The 25778-nt window shown below is 40.4% G+C and overlaps 1 protein-coding gene across 1 annotated transcript in view; it reads left to right on the top strand.

Annotated features, from left to right (window-relative positions):
• The first annotated feature begins 3177 nt into the window (after positions 1–3177).
• LOC104026571 (uncharacterized) overlaps positions 3178–25778 on the top strand; it is a 37852-nt gene continuing 15251 nt past the window's right edge. The window contains 11 exon segments of the mRNA XM_075706627.1: positions 3178–3474; positions 5782–5950; positions 9848–10093; positions 11257–11352; positions 12394–12535; positions 14262–14370; positions 14959–16378; positions 17508–17631; positions 21156–21321; positions 23571–23786; positions 25508–25654. Of these exon segments, the coding sequence (XP_075562742.1) occupies positions 3178–3474; positions 5782–5950; positions 9848–10093; positions 11257–11352; positions 12394–12535; positions 14262–14370; positions 14959–16378; positions 17508–17631; positions 21156–21321; positions 23571–23786; positions 25508–25654 (3132 nt within the window).

The raw sequence follows: 25778 nt of genomic DNA, 5'->3' as shown, positions 1-25778 counted from the left end.
AGGGAGACACTTGGGGAATTGCTGCAGGGTTTAGCAAAATTCTTCTCCCAAAAGTCTTCCAGACAGTGCTATGGGAAGAGGGTTTCCCTGGGGTACCCCCCATCACTGATGGCTCTCGCAGGGCTGCGAGTGTGGCTCTGAGGCTTCAGCTGAGGTCTGCAAGCCTGAGCGTGTATGGTTAACTTCCTAATGCTATTTTTGGGGACCTTATTAAAACTGGCAGGGTCTTTCAGTTAGATTTCTACTTGTTTTCAGGGGAATTCGTGAGGATTTAGCAGTGTTAAAGATCAGGTCACGTATGCATAGCTATACTGACTTTATGCAAGCAGTTACCACATCAAGTGCTTTAAAATGACATGGGTGGAAGGCTCTGTGAAAGTGCAAAGTATTTTCCTTATTTATTTTATCTAATATTTATTAGGATACTACCTGAGATAAAACATGTTAGTCTTTATAATAGTTTTTAAATTAAAAAAAATCTGCTAAAACAGAGAATCCCCACAAACACTTCCCAATCGTCAGCCTGTATCGCACTTCCTTGTTCGCTCCTGCTGGTTGCCAAGGTGCTCTGTGCAAAGGTTATTTCTACCTCACAGGGAGTAGTTTTGACTGCTTTGGCCATATTTACTGAGGAACTACTTTGTTGTCTGGAGAGGGGGAGGCTTCATGTGGTTTTGATTGAGTGGTGCAGTCCAGGAAGAACAGCAGGGATCAGGGCTGTGGGTGAGAGCTTCTGTTTGCTCACTAATTCCCTGGCAATCCACAACAATGAGAAAGCAAACATTGAAAAGGCTCATGACAGAGCAAGTTTTAGTGTTCAGGTTCTTACCCAAACTAAAGTCAGCTACCAGCCTAGGCAGTGTTAACTTTTATAAACAAATTGTTTCTTGTCTATGAAACCTCATACATTAAGAATACACCCCCTCTGCCTTTCTGAGATTACAATATATTAAACTGATGAAGAAGATCAACAATGATGGACAGTTATTGGAATTTCTTTTTATTTTTAATGGGATAAAGCTGACACTATCAAGTTAGTCAGTCAGAGACCTCCTTATCAGTGCCAAGGTCAGAATACTTTTTCCTTGCTGATAATGTCAGGGAGGTTTCCTCAAAATCCAGTTCTTCATAATTCCTTACCTGCTGTGCAGTGGGTGTGGTGCTTAAAGCGAAGTATCTGTTTGGAGAGAATCTTGGCAAATGTTGCCTGTTTCCAGATCCCACCATTCTTAGTCTTCAGATGAGATTTCCTTCATTTGTATTTTGGAGAAAGCATGACCAGGACAAGGAGTCTCCATGCACCTGGTGCAAAATGTGATGTCAGTGGGACAGGCCACCAACAGCCTTTGTATTGCCCCTTACTGCTGAGAGTAACCTTCATGCTGGCAGCTGATAACTGCTCAGCATTTGAACTTTGTACCCTATGAATAGCTAAGTGGTTTTTGTGGGTATGTGTTGTTTCCTAGGTTTAAAAAAAAAAAAAAAAAGTGAAGCAGAAAACCCCCCGACCAAATTTCATATAGCATTATACTCAGAAAAATCACTGGCAGGTTGGAACTTTTAGCTCTGCTTGAGTTCGACCTGAAGTGGAGATCTGCAGGAGAAGCGAATTATCATATCCTGTGCAATACCAGGATACAACCAATACTGCTGTTGACAGCAGAGGAACAGGGAAACTCAGGAATTGGGTGTTCCCTCTTAGGCTTTGGAGGGAATTGCAATATAGGGTCATGGGCTATACTCTTTTCTTTAAATGTGATTTCTTAGCCCATCCTTTCTGATCTGTCCCTGTCCAGTCCTCTGTTTTCACTACACCTGCTTCCTTTTTTTGTCACTCCTATTGAAGATCCATTCTGTAGGGTTCTTCTTTTAGCGTACAAGCATCTGCCCAGAGAGCCTGGACTTCTTTTGTTTTAGATTTGTAGATTTCCAAAATGTTTCCAGTGGAACTGTAGATTACTCTAAAGGGAGTTTAAGCCTGCAGACAACATAATGTTTCCTAGCTACACATGATGGATCTGTCAAAGCAGGTATTGAACCTGGTAGGGTGTGTATACATCTTACGCAAACCACTTACATTAAAGTAGGAAGAAGGCATTAAATCATCTTCTTGTGAGCGAATGAAGTTCTTTGAGACTCCACATTTCTCAAAGAGTGCAAATAAACTACCTTTGAATCCTCCCATAGCAGACAAGATGGGGGAGCTCACTAGCTTCAGCTGCTGAAATATATACCCCCACCCCCCCAATTTTTTAAGGTAAGTAGCAAATGCCCGGTCCCTGCCTCGGAAGGACTGGAGCCAAGTGCCTAAAGAGGGGAAGCAGAATGTTTGTATTGCGCAGCTGTCTCAGCCATACCGGTCTCAGAGAGAATGGATGCAAGCTGTAGCAGTGTCATTCTATCTTTTTGAAATAAACATTCTTCTGAGCTACTTAAACATCAGGCAGTTTTCTAGTGATGTTTATGTTTGGTTTTTTCCACATGCCATTTGTTGTGTCCTGTTTCCTCCTGTTATCTCTATTTCCTGCTTTCTGCGGTCATCTTTGGACATTAAGCACTTTCTCTGAGTTTAAAGGCTGAGCTGAAAGACAAGGTCAGGACACTTTGGCAAATGCTTCTAGTGGTGAATGGGTTTTGGTTTTTATTGTAATAGAGTCTTACATGGTGTTCCTGTTTGTCTGAGACTTTAGGATTTAATAGTGAGAGACCAGGCAGTACATCTAAGCCACTTCAGCTGGCAGAAGTATTGTGATTTTATAGGTTTTTTTTATTGCATGTATCCTAACAGTATGTATATAGATATATATAACAGTATATTTATATATACTTTTTTATATATATAAATATATATATGTATGTTTTACAGTTTTTGAAGTCAGAAGATACTCTACGTTCAGCCTGGGCTAAAAAATATAATCTCTTGGATGAAAAAAAAAAAAAGAAAGAAGACAAACCACAGGATTTGCTATGTCAGTATGACACATTTGTTCATGCTGTTTTTTATTGCACACCCCTAACATGGATTTCAGAAAGCAGCAGGGCATGGAAGCAGATGCTTTTAAGGAGGAAGACCATATGTCACAGCAGACTGCCAGTGATCTGGCAAGCATGGTACCATCTTCCAATATAATAAATGAGAAGGTCATGCCTTCTTTATTCCCAGGTCGGGTTGACAATATGAGTGATTCCTCCAGCAAGCAGTGTCCACTTTTATGCAGTTCAGAAGCCGGCTGTATGATGGGCAACAGTAATGTCTCAACAGATAACTTGAGCCACAACCAAGCTTTTCAGCATGCAAGGCAATTATATTATTTGGCCAACTCTGATTTTTTCCATCAAAAGTTGGCTTCCAGTGTAAACCAGGCTGGAATTCATGATGCAAGTGACACCTTGGAAATGTTCACTCCTCCTCTGCTCCCTGCCTCAGAGCCTGGGATGAACCATTGTGCTCCCACCTACAAAAACATCGAACAGGTTAGTTTGCTTTAAATAATCACTGAATTTATAACTGCATATTGTATATTTCTGATAGTTGCACAGCCTCTTCAGGAAGAAAGGGATGGTAACTTTTGTGTCTCTCTATAGATAGGAAGCTTTACTGGCAAGCACTGGGAAGTGCATCATTGGGAAGTACATCATAACCCTGTGTCTGATGCGGTTCCTCTAATGCATCCATGCAATAAAATGCTTTTCCCAAGAGACAATTAATCAATTTTTCTCTTGTTCCTCATGTTCGATAGCTATTGCTATCTCCCTCCCTCTGGTGAAAAAGATTGCATGTTCTGGCTCCACATTACACACATGGCAACCATGTGTGCAATGGTTGTGGAGCATGTTCATGTTCTTATTTCCATACGTCTTTCTATCAGTCCTCTTATGCCTCATCTCCTTTTTTATCTTTTTTCCATTTCTGACTTTTTCCTCTTCTTCTCAGTTTTGACAAAGTGATGGACAGGAGTAACTCCACAGTTATCTCTTCCACTGAGTGCTCTACGTGCTTCTCATAAGATAGTAAATGATACAGTGCCTGAGTTGCATATTTTAAAGAAACTCATGTTTTTCCAATACAGTTGAATTTATTATTTAGGATGTGTCTGTGCTGGCAGTTCTCAACACTTTCTCCACTGGAAGTCTGTCATAATAATTTTAACATTTTTTGATGACGTCAAAATCAGAAGTACCTGTGCTAACGTGGGTGCATTGGCTGCCTTTTGCCCTGAGCCCACCTCACCTCAGGGCTTCTTTTCTTGACACTGTTGATACCACCTCTGCACAACAGACAAGAGCTGGGAAAAACTGTTGTTCTTCGGTTGTACGTCAGGAGATTTGCAGCTGGGCTGTGCCAGTGCAGTGGCTTCTTGGCCACCTAAATTTCCTGTGGCTGAGGACTGCTGAGTGGGGTGCTGAGGCTGTCCTGAGATCCAGTTCCCCACTGTGCTTCTCAAGGGGATACTTAAGACCCAGTCTGGAGTCATCACCACCCTCAGCTCTCAGTGTTATGAAGATTTTAGTACTTTACATATAGAGACAGGAAACTTCTTATTCCTTGGTTGTTGGGAAGTATTAATGTAGGTAAGGCTGCAGCTGAAGATAACTTCTTGTGAGTCCCAGGAGTCTGCTACTTCTTTTCTTGGATGACATAAACCAGATCATTAAGTTTAATGACCAGAATGTATCCTGTGATATCCTAAATGGTCAACAGCTGGTCATAAAATCTGATACTGGCTCTTGGGCATTCTTTGTTCTTTGGTGGCTTCTGGCATTTGACTATGTGAATTACTTGAAATGTTCTCAAAGATTCTGGGAGAAAAAGTGAACTTGGAGTTTGCTTTGTTACATGGTGCTTCTGGAATGATACCAGACAGAGGGGCATTAGAGTGAAAATGATGCTTCCGGGCAGACTGCTGGGAAGCTCCAGGCACAGCAACAGCATGAGGGTGTCTTTATGCTGTAAGTTTTAGTTCTGGTACTTCACAATAAATTAAAAAAAAAAAAAAAAAAAAAAAAGAGAAAAAAAAAAGACCTGTCTCTTGCACTACTGATCTCTGTTAGTTCTTTCCAGTGGACAGGACAGAAGAAACGAATGAGTGGGAGAAGGAGTCAAATAATGATAAACTGGGAAACTCAGAAGGCCAAGGCAAGTTGGATAGTTGTATACCTGCAGAGAGGCAAGGGGGACTGTCTGACCTGCAGAAGGACTGAGGAACTAATGGCAGCAATTTAATCAGAGACAGAGTCAGTCCTTTCTCTGTGTTAGTGAAGATTTCTGTGGAGGCAAAGACTGGACTTATTCTTCTATCCTTTCATCCCTAATTTCAGACCGTGCTCATATATCCTCCTAATTGCATCTGTGCTCTGTGAATATTGACTTTTGAAAGCTGCTTTTCATCGACGATACTGGTAATTTGCATTTATCAGATAATTCAACAAACAATGAAAAGTTGGACCCTAGCACATTTTGAAGTTTTACAGTGAAGCCTGACCTGAGGGTGTCATTTGCTCTGATGCTGTTCTAACACGTTCTTGGTGTGAAACACGGATGGATGCTTCTCTCCCTTTTGTGCCTCAGCTTTTGTGGGAAGGAAATCCCAGCACACAGACCAGAAGAACATGCTGGCTGATGTGAGGCTGAGCAGCAAAACCTGGTAAGGCACATACTGCCTGCCCAGTGTCAATGTAGCCTTTGAGTTTTAAAATGGCAAAAGATTTTTAAATACAAATGTTAACATTCTTTATTAAAAGTAATACACACTTTGAGAAATACCTACTCCTGAAGTCCAGATATGGTGATTCTTTCTGATTAAAAACGGTCCACAAATGTAATTTGATACTACATCTTCACAATATTTTCAGACTCCAGGGCAGCAGGACCAGGTGATGAAGCAGCAGATGGAGCAGCTGCAAAGGCTGGTGGCTGAACAGCAGAAAATCATCGCACTTTATAACCCAGGTACTTGGGGAATCCCTCCTGATGCTGCGGCACCCTCACCGGCTGATGCTCGCGCTCCAGCAGTGAAATGCAGCAGTTCCTTAAAGGAAGAGAAGGTTTGATATTTGTTGTCAGTGGCTGGGGGCTCTTCCTCTGGCAGTTGGGCTAAAACATTCATTTCTTTACACACATTACAAACAACCTGTAAGCCCCAGAAAACACTTCATTCCACTTTTGTATATTAAAATTCCAGGAGAACCATGAGGAGGAGTCCTTTATGTTTAATAACAGACCTCCTGCACAGACTTCTATTGAAGTATAGATATGAATGGTACTGCAGAAAATTATAGTATAGTGGTGAGCATTACAGAAAAGCTGAAATATCCTTTTTTTCTGTACCTATATATGAATGTTACAGTTTTTATGTAGGAAAAAGAAGAGGAAGAAAGTCAACACACCAGGCTTCTGTTAATAGACTCTTACCTTTAATAGTACAGCCTGTTCCTCACAGCATGATACAACTCCTTGAACAGCTTCATTTTACCAGTGGCATTGCCAGAAAACGCCATCTGCTCAGCAAGTAGAAAAAGAGGAGCCCCCCCATGGTGAAAGAAGAATTTAGGGAAATCATGTAGACTTGTGACAGCATTGGCCTGGCTTTAGCAGGGCTACTTGTGCATAACATCAGGCAGGGAGCATCTATAAGGGCATAGGAAGGCCAGGTGATCCTTGGGTCTGCTGTGGCTCTGCAGACAACCTGCTGGGGAGGCATCTTCACCTAACCCATGTGGTAGGAGCATAAGCAGCCTAAGGCATCCCCTGCCTGCACCTGTGCATTGATCTGGCATCAGTTTTCTCAGTCTAATTTCAAGCTGCTTTGCTGAGTTGAGGAGCCGCAAGGGTCTCATTCTGCTAAGATCTCAGAGGATAGTTAGGAGAACTAGGTCATGGCAACTTGCATGCTAGAGTTCAGTGATAGCCTAATGGGGTCTTACAAATAGCTTTTTAGACCTGCAAAGATAAATTTTTTACAAAACTTTCTTCCCATGTTCTAACCATACATAGTGTAGGAAAGTCCTCCCAGTTAAAGACAGCCATGTTTTTTGCTGTCCTTCCATGCATGTATAAAAATACTTCATGGCACACCTAGTTTGACCAGTTTGGACAGACTCATTTATAATAAAAAGTTCTTTTTCAGTTGCCGTATGAGGAACATTTGCTTGCAAATGTCCACACAAAACAATAGTCATTACTTTAGGCAAAGTTAATGATAATAATAAAACCACCAAGAATTGATGGTCTCTTGCCTTCCCCTCACCCCCGGCCCCAGAAACTCTGGGAGTTGGCACTTGCTAGTTGGCTTTAGGGTAATATAACCTTACATTATTGTTGTCATAAAAGAAATGGAAATTTTAGCAAGTTTCATCTACCTTGCTAATGTATATAATAGCAGTTATTACCCAAGAAAATAAAAGGGTTTAGAAAAGTGGAAAAAAAAGTAGAAAAAGGAATTAAACAACATTGGCCAGGAAAATGCTTGCAGGCTTTTAACTTCCCTCTACTCCCAGTGTAACAAAAATGGAAGAAAATAAGAAAACCCCAGTCTTTTAAACCTGTGTATATGCATATGCATAATTAGATCTGTATAAATATACCAAATGGTCTCTGCTGGCTTCAAGTGTCAGTGTCTTAAGAATATCTGAGCTCTGGGGCTTTGCTTCATTCCCTCTCAGACACATGGGGTCAGAGAACCTTCTGTAGGAATGAAAAAAATTTGGGCTGGACACACAACAGACAGCCGGCTCCATTGCACTGTTGGGGCGCAGCAGATGCTGACATAGAACATGTTAACAGCAACCTGAAAAGCTGTACGGCTGCTAGAGCTGCGGAGCATGTATGCAAGCAATAGGAGTATACTGGGATATAGGAACCAGGCAGGAAGCAAGGGCCAAACACCACTGCCTCAGTGACCATGAGAAGCCTAGCTTTCTGCAGCTTAGGTTGTCTGCTTGTGTTGTGGGGACCTTTCTGAGCTTCCTAACGTGCTAGCAGCGCCAAGCAACGTGATACTGAAGGGAACAAGAAACTTGAGAAAGAACACAGTGTCACATCTGTTTGAAGTTGATGCTGTGTGACAATCAGGTTTTTTTTGGTTGGGGGGTAAGCAGGATCTCAACTATTGACCCCGCAGCCAGAAGCCAAGCCACACCAGCAGTGATACCAGCAGGCCTGGCTGTCATTGTACCCATTTTCCTGATGGAGCTATACCACTGTAAAATAGCTGTCAAAAGCCACTGCTGTACATGAGGGAGACAGCTTGAGAAAGAGACAGAATGAAGACTATGGCTGAGTAAATGAAATCTTCATGATCCTGTGCTTTTTGCTTCAGAGAAAAGTCTGATTGAAATGGCAGGCAAACGCTCAGCAAGCTGTCTGCGATGACCAGGTTGAACTAGTCCACAGTCTGCAGCTTCCAAGTTTTCTAATCAAAGCAGAACATCCACAGAGCAATTATGTTGCTCATTAATCCCTGCCCAAATGCCGCAGTTAGCAAGATGCTTGTTGTTACTTCCACCAGTTCACTCTGAGCAGAACAGTTAGGCTGCACCACTTTCTTCAGGTTCTCAGGAAGGACTGAACAACATGAGAAGGAAAGTGCCTTGGGTCCTGCTACACTTCGTCATGCAAACTTCTCTTCCCCCTGCCCCAGTGCTGTACATCACTTGACACATTTCTGAAAAAGCAAGTACAGTTAGTATCATGAACTCAAGACCAAGCTCATACTGTAAGAAATATATTTATAGGATGTTGTTTGGGTGTATTTACATATCCAGATACATTTAGCTAACACGTAAAGCCACAGACAAAATGGTTACTTGACTGAAAAACTGCCCCAAATCTGCACCGAAGTTCTCATTTGTTAGTGGAGGCAGTGTAGGTTGAGGGTAGCAAAAGACATTGCATGATCTGGTCCCATTAAGCTTTAAAGAGGTAAAATATGAAGAACTACTAGGGCTATGATTTATCTTATTATGATAAAGATAGTTGCTTTAATATTGCCATGCATTTAAAGAAATAATACAGTGACCAACAGTAAAATCAAAACCTCGTTGAATTACAGGTTGTTATTTTAATGTCTCATGGTAACACAAATGGAAGTGGCTTTGCCCACCTGCTAGCTGCATGGTTAAAGCATCTGTCCAGAAGTAGTGAGTTGGGCTTTTTTGTGAGTCTGTGCCAGACAGGATTTGAAACCACAGATCAGCCTTTTTCCAAAAAATGCCTTAACTGGGGGATGAGGCAATTTCAGTCGCAGGCACTCTCTATTCTTGTTGAAGTCAGGTCACAGGACAGCAAGGAATCATGGTGTGGAGAAAGAAAATAAGAAGCAAGCCTAATTTGGTAACTTTATAAAGGGGTTTCTTTCCTGGAAGTAGTGAGTCTGGCCTCTGGTCCCTATGCAGAACTGCTTACATCTTTTCCACTTGGGAGTTTTCTAATAAAATGTGTAACCAGCCATCCACAGCTAAAAGGAAAACCTTCCCCTCTTTTGCATTGAGGAGTGCCTCAGAGATACTTTGCAATACTTAACTTTTACATGCTAAGGGACGCAAGGAGTCCTAGGGGAAATGTGTGTTTTATATGCTCAAGAGTACTTTGTCAATTCTCTTTAATTCAGCATCCCTGTAGCATATGATAATTTTGGTTATGACTGATGGTTGCAGCAAGCACATTTCACAATTTAAATAAAATAACAAAAGCAGAATTTGCTAATTTCACTCTGAACATGCAAACCACCAGGGAACATGAAAGCAACATTGGTTTTGTGCAATACCAGTTTAGCAAGAGTTTTCTAGTTCGGTGCAAAATATTTGTCTTAAGCTTCTCTAATTTTTCTTATCCTTTAATTATTGTTAGGCTTTTCTGTTTCTCCTGGGACACCTGCCCACCTAGTAGCCACGATGACACCCCTTCCATGCTTTCCGGCTACTTTCATTCCTGTCCAGTTCACATCAGAAAATTCTTCCCAAGTTGAGACCCCGGAGTGCTTACAGACCTCTCCTTTGGCAATGCGCTCTGCTTGGCAAAGCAGATCCCTGCTGTTTGTGCCAAACGAGAGCAGTTCAGAAATGTCAGGAGAGCACGTGCAGCTTTCAGATTCAGGTGGGTAAAAAGTCCTGGAAATCCGAAGCTAAGGCTATTGTGCAAATCCTGTGAATTTTTGCCCTTGCGAGTGATCATTATTGATTTCATTGCAGGTCAGGGGAAGGTGCTTTGTTTTTATGGTGGCTTGTTATAAAAGATTTTAAAGTATTTTAAACTTGATTTTTTACTTTTTGAATCACAGTCATCCTGATTCTCATGCTGACAGAGAAATTGGGCCTTGTAGATATAAATGGAACAAAAAATCATTAAATCGGAAAAGCTAAGTTATATGAAGTAGGGAGTATGTTATATTTAGGGGGAGAAGCATAAAAAGTAGGAAGTGGATACAGCTTCCAAAGGCAAGAGAACATGTTTCTGTTCTTTGTCAGCAATCTTGGTGTGTCTCACATTGATATGGAGTCACATCTTTTGGAGGAACAACAATGTAAGCTGCTACTTGGCGTCTTCTCTTTGCTACACTTTGCCAGCCTTGTCTTCTGTGGGAAGATATCAAAGGGTGAGAAAGAAGAAAGAGAAATTTGCAAGAAATCAAAAGTTGATTTCAAAATGGGGGGAAGAGGAACAAAAAGAAGTGGAAATGAAAATGCTTAAAGGGGAAGAGGATGTAAATCAGACCTGCATCTTGGATTCCTTTGAACTTTTATAGCAAGACCTGACTGCGATGCTGTGAGACAGTCCAGTAGTGCAATTGAAACTTTAATTTCATATTCTTCAAGCTAGCTCAGGACCAATACTCTCACTGAAAGAGTCTTGTCTCCTTCTTGTGCCTAGCACTATTATTTTCTTGCTGGGTTAACCTGAACCTGGGTCAGAGAGCTTCAGAAATACTTCTGCCAGCACAAACGGGAGTAGGATGAGGACAGCAGGAACCTGAGACCAAGAACACATTAGGGCAGGGGAGATGTGACTGCTTTTTTGACAGCAGTGCTGACTTAGACCTGCTTAATGTGCAGAGGCCTTAGTACATCAGGTTAACTCCCCCCGACTGGAAGCTGGTCAGTGCAGTTGCCTTTGAAATATGCTTCAGTTGAATGTGTGCTTGAGGGCTGGGCTGAACTGAGACCTTCCTGACTGTTGTGATGAGTGTGGGCTTTTACTGCTGGAAACATAAACATCAGTGTACCAACAGCTTGCATAACACTTCACATTCTTATTTAAAGGGATAAGCACCGAGCCATTGCTTCAGTGTACTGAGAGCCCCACAAAAAAACTTTCCAGACAAGATGCTCAAGAAGAGAACAGCAAAGAACACAAAGGTGAATTACCCACCTGGTTTGACACATTGTTCTTTCCTTGCACTGGGGAGCACTAGTTGAAAATCAGCGTGCTGGGGCACCTCTCCTATTAGAGCATTCTGGAGAGAGCACAGCCCCACACATGAGACTGTGAGGGGGGACACATGGGTTCTGTGTCCCTTGCTACTGTCAACCTGCTGTGTCACCTCTGCTGCCTCAGCTGTATTCTGGGGAAAGGCAGGTGAGAAGGTTGCAGAAACAGCACTTTGTCTGCTATCAGACTGGAGATTTTTGGTGTGTAGCTGGGAAAGGCTGAGGGAAGGATGTAAAGTTTTTGTATTCCTGTTGTTGGACCAGAAAGTCCTTTCAGTATGTTGCAAAGGACTTCAGTAGCTCTGGGTGCATTAATGTGATAAGTGAGGATATATAGCTCCTGGCTACAGCAACAGTGTGTAGTATGAATAAGCCAGTAAAGGCTTTTTGCTCCAGTTGACAGGCCTAACTTGAGCTAAAAGAGCAAGTCTCTATTAGCTGACACTTAGAAAAGAAGATTAATGAAGTGGGAGCCTTCTTCTTGTAGTGAACTTAGCCAGTAAGCTTCAAATGCACTTTTGTGAAATAGAATAGAAAATGCTCGGTTAGAAAGTCTCATGTGTACAAATACCACTTGTTAAACTGTTTAATGAACTGGCTTGCAGGTCACATAATTACAGACATATGAGTAGTTCAGTACTGTCTGGCAAAGTGTCTCCACTGCAATGTTCTGCAGTGAACACATTAACGAAGCATTACAAATCTCTAGAGGCAAGGAGTACAAATCATACCATTTGCCCTGTCCTTATTTCCAGCAACTAGACTTGAGGATCAGGAGCCTCTTTTTGTCATGGGTTGCATCTTTCCACCTACTTAATTCAATTGTATTCTATGAAGTGTTTTCAAAAATCAAAATCTTGCATATGTTGTTGAAAATATAAACATTTCTAATTTATTTTATGATGCTTATTTTTCATTTATTCATTCTATAAAGGCTTTGTTTTCTTTTACGTTTTTCCTGCTGCTTAGATAACAGTCAAATAAAAGAAAGGAGTTTCCCTGAAACTTTTTCTGCTGTCAAAGAAGAACAAAGACAACAAGTAAAGGAGGAAATTCCTCCATCTTCCTTTGGCATAGAGGGGAAGATGAAGACTGGAAACATAGAAGACAGGTAAGAAATGATCTTAATCAGTCAGTCAAGCTAAAAAAACATGTTTTCCTTGATTGTACACATACTGTATGTGTTATATTTGCAACATAAAGGCTCTTTGCTTGAGAGTGGCAGGTATGCATGGGCAGAGGGTCTAGGGACTGGCAGTTGATTTACTTCTATATAATAGGATGCTGGTTCAGCCAATTTAAATCAACTGGTTTTGCAACTATGATCTTCAAAGGATAGAAGTAAGCCAAAAGTAGGAAAGAACAAATAACATCTTTTATTATGCCATCATTTCTTCTGCAGTGGCCATCAGTTTGTGATAGCAGCATCAGTCTGAGTAGCTCATTCATTCTTGTACTTGGTCCGCCTCTTCAGCTGTGCCAAGACCAATTTTTGTGTACCTATATAGTGAACAGGTCAGTAAAGTAATCCTTGTTAAAATTATCTGGGGAGAGGAGAAATGTAGCTTTTAATTTGGATCAGTTCTCTGATCTGGTTCATCACTGCATTGCAAAAGAAGTTGTACCAGCACACTGAGGGGGTGCTCATGGCTAGGCAAGAATGATTAGGTTGGCATTAGTGATGGAAGAAATGCTTGTAGAGTTGTTACCTTTCCTCAGCTGATGCAGATAGAAGCAGCAGGTTTTTGGCACACCAAGCCTTCCATCAAGTATAAAAGAGAAGTGTCAAACTTCTAGGCAAGTACAGACTGAGAGTAATTGTCATGAGTGTGTTTTAGTGTGTTAACCATGTGGGAGTTGGGCAGAGAAGGAATACAGGGGCCTCCAGAGCAGAAGGCTGGGAAGAAGAGGCAGGACCATAAGCACCTCTGGGCAAGTGGGCCTGTCCATATATGTTTTTTGGATTACCAGTGAGCTTCTGAAGTCTGTCTCCCAGTCACCCCCACTTGCTGAATGTACTCCAGAATGTACTCCAGTTCTTCATGACATTTTCACTATAGGACCAGGCTATAGTTGGTTTGAAGTAAACTTCCCTAAAATACAAGTTGTCTAACGTTGGGTCCTCAGCAACAACACTTTTGCTCTACAAATGTAATCCTATGAGGCCATGCTGTGTGCTAACGGACAGAGCCAGACTGACAAACGAAAAGATTATCCGTGGTACAGTGGTGTTAGGTGGAGGTGGGGTATAGAAAGAACAGTAATGTGCTGTGTAGCCAATGCCTCTATTAAACCCAAGATTTTTAATATTCAGTAGAAATTATTAGTAAGCACCTAAATCAAGGCTCTAAGCACATTTCCAGTGAAATAAGATATGTTTGTGTATGCTGTATTGTGCTTCATTTTCAGTCAGCATTCAATTTGTACCTCCACAACATTTTAGGCCTTATTTTTCTCCTCTATCACTCTTCACCAGCTAACTCAAACCACTCTGTCAGAGAGATAGTGGGTTCTTTGTGACAGTAACCAGCTCTAGTCTGGAGAAAATGCCTTGAAATATTTTTCCTTTTGACAATTTTCTATTTTTAAGGAAAGACTGATACCAGCCAAAAAATGTTACTTGCTAAAAGCATAATTAATGTTTAGTCTAGACAGGATGTTTTAAAGTGAGACTTAGGTGTCACATAATAGTGGACTTTTTACTAACATGCTTCACATTTAAAAAAAAATCAGAGAGAACATTTCAGTTCTAAACTCAACATCAGCTCCATGAGAATGATCAAAAGCAAATTAGTTGTAGAACCTTACAAATAAGTTCATTCCTGTTCCTCACCTAGGCCAATTGCACCAGAAATTGGTATTGGACAGAAGCCTTCTGAAGAATTTGTTGAAGAACAACTTAAAGTAGACAATCATCTCATAGCAAAACAGCAGAAGGAGCAGCAGGTACTGTGCCAGTGGTGCATTCACTTTGTTTTTGACAAGTTCTCATGGACTTGGGTATAGTGTGGGTTCTGTTTTGGCTCATTGTATGGCAGCACATTTTTCTACTGTTCTTTCATGTGACATTGGAAGATTTTTCCCAAAAGTAAGAGAAACCTGTATTACTCAGTCACAGTCATATTCCCCAATGTTTCCCACTGGATTCTTCTCTTTCCACATACTTTCTGGGTCATAGTTTGTGTCCGAGTCTCAACATAAATTAGACCTCAAGGTTGATTCTGTTAGTTTATTTCATAATAAGTAATAAATAATTTCATAATATATTTCAGAACTTGTCTCATCTTCTATCATATAAACACTTAGTACCATCTTAACCATCTGACTCTACTAATGAATTAATAGAGGTATCACATAGCGACTGCTTCTGAAAGTTCTTGTACCTTCCCTGTAGTCTGTAGCATACACTCAGTTATCCATAGCCAGTGTCTTTAAGACTTGTGGTGTCTCAGTGTTTCCAATTATCATAAATATCTTCCTTCTGGAGAATGATTCTTAGACTATGTTTGTCAGGATTTTTGGTGTTTTTTTCAGACGAAGGCAAAAGGAACACCTCGGAAGGCTTTTCTGAAACGAAAAGAAGGTATGGTAAGGCTCAAAAAAAATAACCAGAAGCCTTTAAAAGAAGACAGCAAGCATTCCAGAAAAGCTGGTTTGGACTGCTGGGGTCATTTCTCCCAGCCTGGTCAAGTGGATGCAGGCATACTGCAGCCAGGGGAATGCTCTCAGTTAAGTCTGCAGGTCAGTAGTTCCATGCAGATGGGTACACAGGAAAAAAAAGCAGACTGTGCTTTAGCTGAGTGGGAGATAAAGGCTCAGACTGACTGTGAAGCAAAACTAGTTGAGCAAAGTACAGAAGAAAAAGAAGTGATTGGGAGAGATGAAGACACAAAGGAAAATCCTGTTGACTCAGCAGAGAGAAGGTGGCCTGAAATCCTGCAACCAAGTCCTGAACCAGTAACAGAAATGAACCTACAAGTAGGTGAGGAAAGGGAAACTCATCATATGGATTCTCTACTGCAAGCAGGCAGAACTGATGGAAGATCTGTGGAGGGTACCCTGCAAAAGGACCTAGGTAGGGTGGATCAGCCTCTGAAGGGTCATCTCATAGGGGGAGCAAAAACCCCTTTGGAAGTCCTGCAAAAGCATTCTCCACTTCAGGATTTAGAAACAGATCTCATCAAAGAGGCAGAGTGGAGTGCAGGCCCTGCATTCACACAGGGCCAGAAACGGGTTCAGGTATGCCCACAGGAACTTGTTTCAGGGAGCCAGAGCTCAGAAGGCAAAAGGCAAATCCATACTGGGTTCAAGATGGTCAATGATAAGATAGTAAAAATTACATGTAGCTCACCAGAGGCTGTGGAGAAGGGAATCTCATCCTCAGCCTTGCAGCAGGAGTGGCAAAAGAAGGGGAAAGCTGTGTTGACGTGGCATGTTGCATCTTTGTCCCATGAGTCAAGCAGCTTATCCTCCAACAGTGATGATGACCCCAAATCTCACCATGCTCAGTATCCCTCCCAGCACGGGCCTCAGGGAGTAGATCAAACTGACAGACATTTGGATCTCTCTGACGGTGATTATGCTAGTGATGAGCCCAGTGGAACTGAAAAAATGTCTCTTAAAAAGTACAGCAGATCACCCCCAAGCACACAAGATATTCAAGCGATCTCAAGACAAGGTCTCTCCTGCAGCACAAGCAGCAGCGATTCCAGTACTGGGGTTGTCAGGCTGAAAGGGAGCCAGGCTCACTCTCCTCTTTGGCAGTCCCTATTTCATCTCACAAGATCGAAAAGGAGAGAGCATGAGCCTGAATCAAAGACTGAGAATAGGGCCAGGGATGTTAAAAGCCTAGATCTACCATCCTCAACAGTGGCTGGTGAGATTCCTGCTTTCAAGATTAAAGAAACCCCTGCAGTGGAGGAACCACAGAAAAAACTGTTTACAGGCACATTAGGTAAGAGCTACCCAGGTTTTGATTTACATTTCTTTTCCATAGGGGAAAAAAATTTCTTTTGGATTTATGACTCATTCTGTGTGTGCTCCCTAGGTATATACTCACCACTGTCAGTATTTCTCAGTCTTAAACTGGAAAAAAAAAAAAGAGGAGAGAGATATATCTGCAAGCCCCATGTTATGCTTGGCTCTCCATTGTCACTAGCCACTTTTCCTAAGTCTGTTGCTTGAGGTGCACTTTCAGGTGCAGACTTTTGAACCCATGAGATGGGTGAGAGGTTCAGTGAGTCCCTAGAGTCAGTGCTAGAGTTCCCTGTAGCTTAGGTACGTTCCTCCCACCGACCCCTTGACAGTGAGTTGTTCACATTTTCTATTTACCCTCCTCAGAGATAATGTGACTTTAAAAAAGGTGGGCAAAATAATTTCTCAAATTTGCATGTTTTGTTCCTAAGACACAGAGAGCCTCACATCAGTGGAAAATGATGATTTCCTAAGAGCAGCCTCACTCAGTTTGTCCTGAATGAAGCCCCAGTTCTTTGGTGAACCAATCTTTCTAGCTTTTTAGCCCAGTGATCTTACTTCTGTCAATGAAATGGTGTCCTGCTTAAGCAGGAGTTAGTCCTTTTTATTAAACTGGTTCTTGACTTTTCTTGTCTCTTATTTTCCACTGAAGGACTTCCCCTACATTGACTCCTCATCCCAAAACCATTGGCTGTCTCTTCATGTAGGATCATAAAAATTGGTTGTCCTACCTGCAGTAATCACCAGGGCAGAAATACTAACTTCTGATGGCTCTCAATTGCTCTGTCACAACTTGCTGACCACACTCTACTCCATGTCAGGCTGCTGTTAAAAAAGGGTTCCTGAGACCTCTTTGAAAGTTACATTCAAAATAAGGTTGAAATATCACTTGGCATTCTCATTCCTGAAAAGGAATTTAGCTACTGACACTGATTGGATTGCACTACTAAGAACTATGCTGGGAATGGAATACTTGCATAATTAGACAAAGATATGTTAATTCTGTTTGATAGATTAAGCAACAAAGCTTACTGCACTTATGCAGTCTATGGTTTTAAATATGTAGAGAGGGTTCATAAATATTCACAGAGTTCTGTGTACTAACATAGATGTCTTTATAGAAGAAACCCAGAACGTCCTTACCAGAGGATTAGAGACTGGTGTATATCATGGAGGAAACCCTTCACTGACTAGGGTGAGAGAAGAACAAGAGAAAGCAAAGTATTTTTGCAGGTAAATCTGTATACACCAGAAATTGATTTGCGTGTGCAGTAAGGCCAATATTTCCTTTAGGATCCTTAAAATCAGGCTGCTAAATTCATACTTATTAGCTAGCCTCTTTTCAACTGTGTCTATGTTGTTCCAGAACTGAAACATTTATTTAGCTGTCTATATAAAAAGAAAAGTGCCTAACCGAAGGGGGCCAACCGTGAAAACACTGGTGCAGTTTGGATTTTAAAGCTGAATAATGCCAAGTGCTTTTTATAAGTTGTTGAACATCTTCAGATTACACTGAAATCAGTAAGAACTCAGAATAATTTATTTTATCAGCTCAGGCTCTGATGGAATAAAGGATAAACTTTTCATATCATATTCACATCACGGTAGCCCATATATCCGAAGTTGACAAAAAGTATATAGCATATGTCAACACCAACAGGATTGTTATTTTAGAAATACCTATCTTCAGACTAGACTGAGGATACATTTGGTACCATATAAAAGAAGAATTTGAAAATTCAGGAGAATTGGTTTTGTAATTTGTAATTATTAAATGCTGAAAATTGGTTTAGTTTGGTTTTGTTTTCATCTTCATAGAAGTGACATAATTCCTTACCACAAAATCCCTGCAAGAAATAAGTTTTGAAACTATGGGGTTTGGAATGGAAGTGCCATCACAACTGTAACTAATTACAGGTTATGCAAATTGCCTCTAAGGAAAATTTAGTATGCCTACAATCAAATATATACTTTTTAATGTGATGAAATCTGTTAGAGATTACTAGTACCATCTACTGTAAATACAGGAGAGATTGTTTTCCTTTTTACATTTCAAGCCTAGTTCTTAACTAGTGCATAACAAGCATAATTTATTGTTTTGGATTTTTAATATATAATGAAAACTGAGAAATGTTTTTTCACATCTGCTTGTTCATTCTTTTTGATTTCAAACACCATGGGATTAGTGCCAGAGGATATTTCTGAATTACATGTATTGGTTTCTATCATTTCCTCCTATAGCTGTCTTTTCAGCAAAATACTTTCAATGTCTTAAAAATAAATTATTTCATTAAAGATCTTCTTGCTTGTGATCTTGCAAACATATTGGAAGATGATTGCCAGCTGACTGTGATAGGCGTTCCAGATGTGAAAATTTGTGGGATTTGGCAGTTCATAAAACTACTAATGAAATTAATTGCTGCTTTTACTTGTGTAAATTTTGGCTGTGGAGGAATGTATTGGTGCAGAATTACTGCAGTGCACTCTTTGCCAGCACTGCATTCTCTACCTGCTGACAGTGCTGCATCACAGATGACATGACTTTGATTTTTTTCATAATAGTGCAGGTTTTTAAAAGACCTTTCCGTGGATTTACTCATGTCATTAGCCATAGTAGTCTCTAGCATTTTCACACAGATGTTTATCCAAAAATACCTGCCTAGTCCAATGTGTGCATCTTTTCACTCACCTTTTGTAATTTATGAGCTAAAACTAATTGTGAAAGGCAGCTTCTCCTTGACTGTATTGGCCCTGTGCTGATTTATGCAATCTGAGAATCTGCTTCATATTTTTAAACCAGGAAGCCTACTAGGAACACAAGATGGCAACTACATTGACAGCATTTAACTTATGCTATGTTGACGACTTGTGCTCACTGGAAGCAATGAAAATCCTTTTGAGAGCAGCACAACATGTCTGGACCTGCCCAGTCTATCCATTGTTTTGTTTCCAAGCACTTTGTTTTTAGGCATTTGCAGGCACAAATAATATAGGCAAGGGGGTGAAAACAGTTGGGATGTAGTGTGTTGTGTGTATCTGGTGCCTAAGAGAGCCTGGAGAGTGCTCAAGGCAGCAGCCTGTGGCTCCACCCTTGCAGCACTAAGGTAGTTACTCGGCATCAGTCAGAGGACTCAGTGATAGCCATTTCCTTGTTCCTTCAACAGGGACAACTCGTTTGCCATTTTTAATACCTAATTTCCTTGTAGTATTAAATCTGCACTCTTTCTGGATCAAGAGCAGTAGCCAACAGGTTTGGTTCTTTTCCCATCTGCATTTCACTAAAAGGCTTTTTCTTGGAAAAAGACCTTTGCTTCATGTATGGTTCTGCCTCACAGCTGGCCTGCTGTGATGTGCCTCATGCAGAGGTATGCCTGGGACTCATGCAAGAATCTGAGTTAGCACATAGTGTTGTCGTTTAACCTAGCAGGCAGCTAAACACCACACAGTTGTTCACTCACTCCACCCCCTCCCCAATGGGATGGGGAGAGAATCAGAAAAAAAAAAAAGTAAAATTCATGGGTGTCCTGGTTTCGGCTGGGATATAGTTAATTTTTTTCCTAGTAGCTGGCATAGTGCTGTGTTTTGGATTTAGAGTGAAAATAATGCTGATAACACACTGATGGTTTAGTTGTTGCTAAGTACTGCTTATGCTAGTCAAGGACTTTTCAGCTTCCCATGCTCTGCCAGGTGCACAAGAAACTGGGAGGGGGCACAGCACAAATGTGTTCTAGTATACTGTATTTCAGGGCAACTGGTCTGGATATGGAACAGAGGTAGGCTGGACATAATCACGCAGGGGCTATATTTGCTAATTTAACTGTATTAATGTGAGGAGAATTAATACTTTATTGACTATTGATGAGACTTTTTTTTAGCATGTCTTAATCTTTGAGAACTTTCATATTTTGCTGCTGAAGTGCTAAACTCCATTACTGAGAGGAAAACATGAGGTCCTGGCTGCCTCCTGTAGCTCTTGTTGCTTTCCCAGTAATAGTGATGGCCAGATGGTGGCTGTAGGTCATGAAGTGAGCTGAATCAGGAAGCTAACAAATAATTTAATATCATATTAAAAATGAAATTAGCAGCTGGGTCATAGTCATACAAATATACTCCTTTTGAAGATATGTAAAGATTCATACTCTTCCCCTCTTGCTGAGTTTTAAAGTGCACTTCCAGACCACTCATGCCTTGAGACATTGAGTTCAAAGGAAGAAAATATCTTCTGGGTGCTGAGCTCCCACATTTAACTCTTGGAGTATATTTACCTGTGGAAAGTAAAGTACTTTATCCCCTTTCATTCAGGTCCATGTCTGTTCTCATCTGTAGGAATGACTGGGCTGCTGGGAATACAGCTCAGTCCCCAGCCTCACATGATGAAGTGCTTCACAGCTGCAATGCCAGGGAACAAGCTCTGCCTTCTGCAGGTCTGCCCTAATTTAGCTATCTCTCTGAACACAAAATGTGTTTAAAAGCCTCTAAGTTCATGGTCATTACATTGTCAGGAAATTTCAATGAGAAATGTTGCATCTGCTCAACAGAATAAATTTTGCAGCTGAACGCACACATGAGTGTTCCCAGTGAGGAAGGATCTCAATTTTTGACAAGTGCTGATACCTTGCACCACTACCAGCAGTATCAGCATATATGGGACATGCCCAAGCCCTCCAAAAATCATGCCCAAAGAAGGTGCATCTAAAGACAGTCCTTCATTATAGTCTTTATGCCAGCTTCATACTCTTTGTTTACCTTCTGAACAGAACACGAATGGACCAGCTCAAGACTGTCAGGAGCCAGGAGCCGAGTCACCCTTTGCAATACAACAGAGACCAAATTCACCCATTGCAGAAAGAAAAAATTGCTCATAGCAAGTTCAAAGGAACAGCTAGCATCAATGGAGAAAATGTGAAATCAGAAGAAATACAAGTAAGCTGTCTTCTGTAGAATAAATACACGTTTCTCATCAATTAATATCCTTCCATCTTATGGTAGTACCTGAATCCTTCCATTTGTCACAGATGGCCAATTATTCATGCTACTTCTTGAGGACAGTTGTGTGTACAGTGAAGATTTTTCATGTTAGTAGGACATTGCTTTCGTTTGTGTTTTAAATGTGCATCCCTCTTTATATAAGAAAAAAAATAGGTTGTGCCTTCTGTTTCTTAAGGAAGGTTGGGAGTTTCCCATCTTCCTTGTACTTCCTTGTACTGGTTTTCCTAGATCTGGGCTGGCTCTTGAAAAATTTCCAACTCCTGCCATAGTGGGCTTTACATCCTTTTAATATAAAGACCCATTGTGCCAGTGGCACAGAGTTATTTGCCATCATTCTCTATTCTCACCCCTGAGCTGGGAGTTTGTTGACTTTTTTCTTTAAACTATCCTGACCTTTGGCTGTGAGGTATTTTTTGATGATATCTAGCTGTGTATCTAACAACCTAACCTGCCTAATAACATCCCTGAGTCATTTATTGTGGTTTCTTCTAATCCCTTTAGGGGATTCTATCTGTTTAAATCCTCTATTTCAGCCTCCTTAGTGATAAAGTAATCCCTGAATATCTGTGGTTATTACCCCTATTAAAAATGGCTAGACATGATATGATTAAGTAATTTTCTAGAAGAGTCACTGATAAAGGGAAGAAAAAAATGGTGAGCCATGGGAGACAGTGGTAAAGGAGATGGGGGTAGCTAAAAGCTATATCTTTATAGGTTAAAAGACTAGGCAATGGTAATGCTCAGAATGACTGTAACAATGTCCTGCTTCAAAAGGATGTCTAAACCAAACTGATACAGCAAACTGACAATTTCAATGTTTTTCTTGACCAGAAAAGTTTCAGAACAAGTGACACTGGCAAGATAGTACTCTGTTCAAGGTTTCTATACTTTCTTTGTTTTTCATTTGTACGTTTTTTAAATACATGTTTTTGTACCATACACATAGTGAATGTTTTCTCTACTCATGTTCCATATTTCTCTGGAGGTAACATTTACAATGGGAAATAATTTACTGTTTCAGTGAGGTTATTTTAGTATTTTGAATAAAAATATTTTAAATATCCCCTCTGCATAATATTTTGAAAGATATGCTTTATTTCCACCTGGGATTTAAAAAAAAAAATGTTAGAATTTCTGCCAGGGAATAATTGTGTTTCCTGACTAGGTCTAGCCCTAGAGTTGAAGTTTGATAAAATTGGTTTGATTTTTTATTCCCACCTGATAACATAATGAGTGCAGGTTCAAAAACTTAGTTTTCCACAAAACAATTACAAAACACTTCCTGAGACACTTATCTGTGTGATTCCCAAGTTCAGAAGTCTGCTTTTTCTTGAAAATGGCCAGTGGATGTGCCAAATTCTGACCAGGCAGCTCACAGCAAAGAAAGGATGGTGATGAGGACACAAATGGGCAGATACACAAATGAAGGCAAAGTAGGAAAGGGTTGCACATGACAATTGGTTGACTACAGAGCAAACTGCACATTTCTAGCTTAACTCCACCAACATTGCATTTGCAGTATCCAGCATGAGTGCTTTGAAGGAGGAGGATTCAGTGTTGGCATCAGCACGGGTGAGGGAAGAAGAAGGGAGTAGGGAAAAATAATGGAGATGCATGTATATGGAAAAGTCCTCTCCCAAATGCACCAAATTTCACTACTTTTATTTTCCTGAACTCCGTTGAAAATTATGTCTTTGCGATCCCCTGCTGTTTGTAAGGACCTTATTACTAATCATGTGCCCTTGTCGCTACGTGAAGATCTGACATTTTTGCCATTAAAATATACCTTGTATCCTTGCCTTTTTTTGAAAACATCCACATTTAATGGTGTTTGTTTGCATGATTAGTTTGCATTTCCTGATTTTCCTTCACACAGCAAGGACTTCTATCTGCTCGCTTTGTAACAACTTATAGAATCATAGAATCATTTAGGTTGGAAAAGACCTTGTTTGTTTAAATATAGGTGTTTGCAGGGTAGCGGGTTTTTCATTTCTTTGGGTCTTTTTTTTTAAGAAATCATTTCAAATGTGTTCTTTTTATATTGCAGACCTTTATATTGAAGACCTTTATACTGTAGACTTTTAAGCAGAACAAAAGACTCCATGCTTCCTTCTGGGTATATAAGGTGGACATGCCTAGTCCAGAGCAGACAATGACATGACACACTTTTTTTCTACTGGTAGATATTAAAACAGCAGATTGTGGGACTGCAGGAGGAGTTCAAGAGAAATGAGTCCTGCTGGCATGCTGCCTACGGCAAGCTGAGAGACCAGGTTGAGATCCTGACCAGGCAGAACATGGAGCTTCGAGATGAACTCAGAGTTTCAGAACATCAGAGATGGAAAGCAGAAAAAAACCCAGAAGCTGTGAATTTCATGGACAGAAAATCCAAGACCCCGGTACTGAAAGATATTATCTGTTTAATAGTGTCTGAAAAATTCAGGCGTAGTTTTCCTTTGGAGTTGGCATATGTGAATACTGTTCCTCCATTCCTGTCATACATAGCCTGAAGGGGGGATAAGCCATAGTAAAATATACTCTTTGTGTGGTCCTCTTCCACTTAGCCTTAGTTATCCATGAGGTAGGTACCTCTACAAGGTGATTCAGCCAAACTATCTTAGACACTTGTATCAGGGCAGATGTCTCCCTCCACTAACTAGGGACGGAGTCTAGATAACTAATTTACATTCAGTGCCTAAATTAGACAACTAAAGTCTCCTGAATTAAGTCTAGTATTTATGTATATAACACCATTTACCTTTTTAATAAAACAGCTCTTCAGCCAGATGCAGGCTGGTTTCTGGCAATAGGTATAGTGGCACCTTTTATTAAATCTCATTTCAGTTCTTATTTTGTGCTGTAAAATTTCTGGGAAGAAAACACTGTCAGTGGCCTGCCTTACAAAGGCACAAATTGGGCTCCTGAATGGGAGTTACACTGGGGTGGAGCAGGAAAGACAATCAGGGTAGAAAATATAGCTGGCTAGTGTAAATGTCTCTGGTGATCTCCTGAAATCAAAGAGGTTTAATCATAGGTTAACAGATTCTATTGCCCTTTCTCATTCAGTATCCTGTGTGTTTAAAATACTTGTAGGGTTACTTTCTACCTTACTATATAACTGAGTAACTTCATTTAAGGGAGTTAAATGAAGGAGAAGAATGCTGTTACCCACTTCTTACACAGGAGACAGCAAGTCTTGGTGAAATGAAATGGTTCAGACTAGAATTCAAAAGACAGAAATCTGGTTTGAGCAGGTCATTTCATCTCCCTGTGTATTCAAGGGAGAAAAATATGTGCCTTTAAAGAAGGATCAATTTCATCCTATATGCATCAAGGCAACTAGAACAGATAATTATCTTCTAGATGATGCAGTCTGGTGAGATGAATCCTACTCTTCCACAGTGTGGCTGAACCTAGGAGAAAATAAAATTGAGCCATTTACTCCTAAGTATTTCCCTAATTTGCAAATCTAATTTCTAGTAATGCATCTTTAAAAGATGTTAGGACCACCAATTAACCTGTCCTTTGCTTTATGGAGTGAAAAAGTTTTGGTCTCTCTTTTTATTTGATTTTAATGTACTTGTTAATGAGATTTTCCACTTAACACTATTAAGTTCCATTGAAAATGTAATTTTAAGTTACATTTAACTTTTTTTAATTTTCCCAAACCTACCTGTTCATATGACTCATACTTTATAGATTGTGAAGGTCAGGAAAAAAGATTATAGAGTCACATGTACAGAATGAAAAAATATAAAAATACCAAAGGATAAGAAAAAGCTAATTGACTTCTGTTGTAGGCCAGATTTTGGTATTATTTCTACTGTTTTGGGACATTCGGTGATGTAGAACTGCTGCTTAAGCCACTGAAGATTTTTGTTGTGTGAGAGTAATATTAGGATGCTGTATATAAAGATGCTAGGATGCCATGTACAAAGATTGTTGTGTCTGATACTGGGGAGCTTTGGTCCATAGCAGAACAAGATGTGGAATTTCATTCATTGTGTTTAAATATCATAATTTTTATTACAACAGAAAACCAGATGGCTTTGAGGGTTGTTTGATTCTACTAGCTGTGACTTGAACTTAAATTATGTATTTATAACAAATTCTCCATTAGGTTGCAGAAGCTATTCTTCAGGAGACAGCATCTTCATCCAAACAAGAAGAAAGATCACGGAGAGATAATCACAAGAGCCACAGCATCTCTCATGTGAGGCCAAAGACATCTTTGCAGAAACACTTCTTTAGAGATATGAATAGCAAAGTATGCATTCCTATTGCCAGTAGTCACTTTTCTACAGTTTCAAATATTTATTTAAGAGAATGTTCTTTGGAATCAAAATTTGTGCAAATGAAAGTCTCTGTATAAGCATGGTCACGTTTTCTTG

The sequence above is a fragment of the Pelecanus crispus genome, chromosome 3 (genome assembly GCF_030463565.1).
Source record: "Pelecanus crispus isolate bPelCri1 chromosome 3, bPelCri1.pri, whole genome shotgun sequence".
NCBI lineage: Eukaryota > Metazoa > Chordata > Aves > Pelecaniformes > Pelecanidae > Pelecanus > Pelecanus crispus.
The sequence above is the reverse complement of the archived record's forward strand: the minus strand, read 5'-3'. Positions and strand labels throughout refer to the sequence as shown.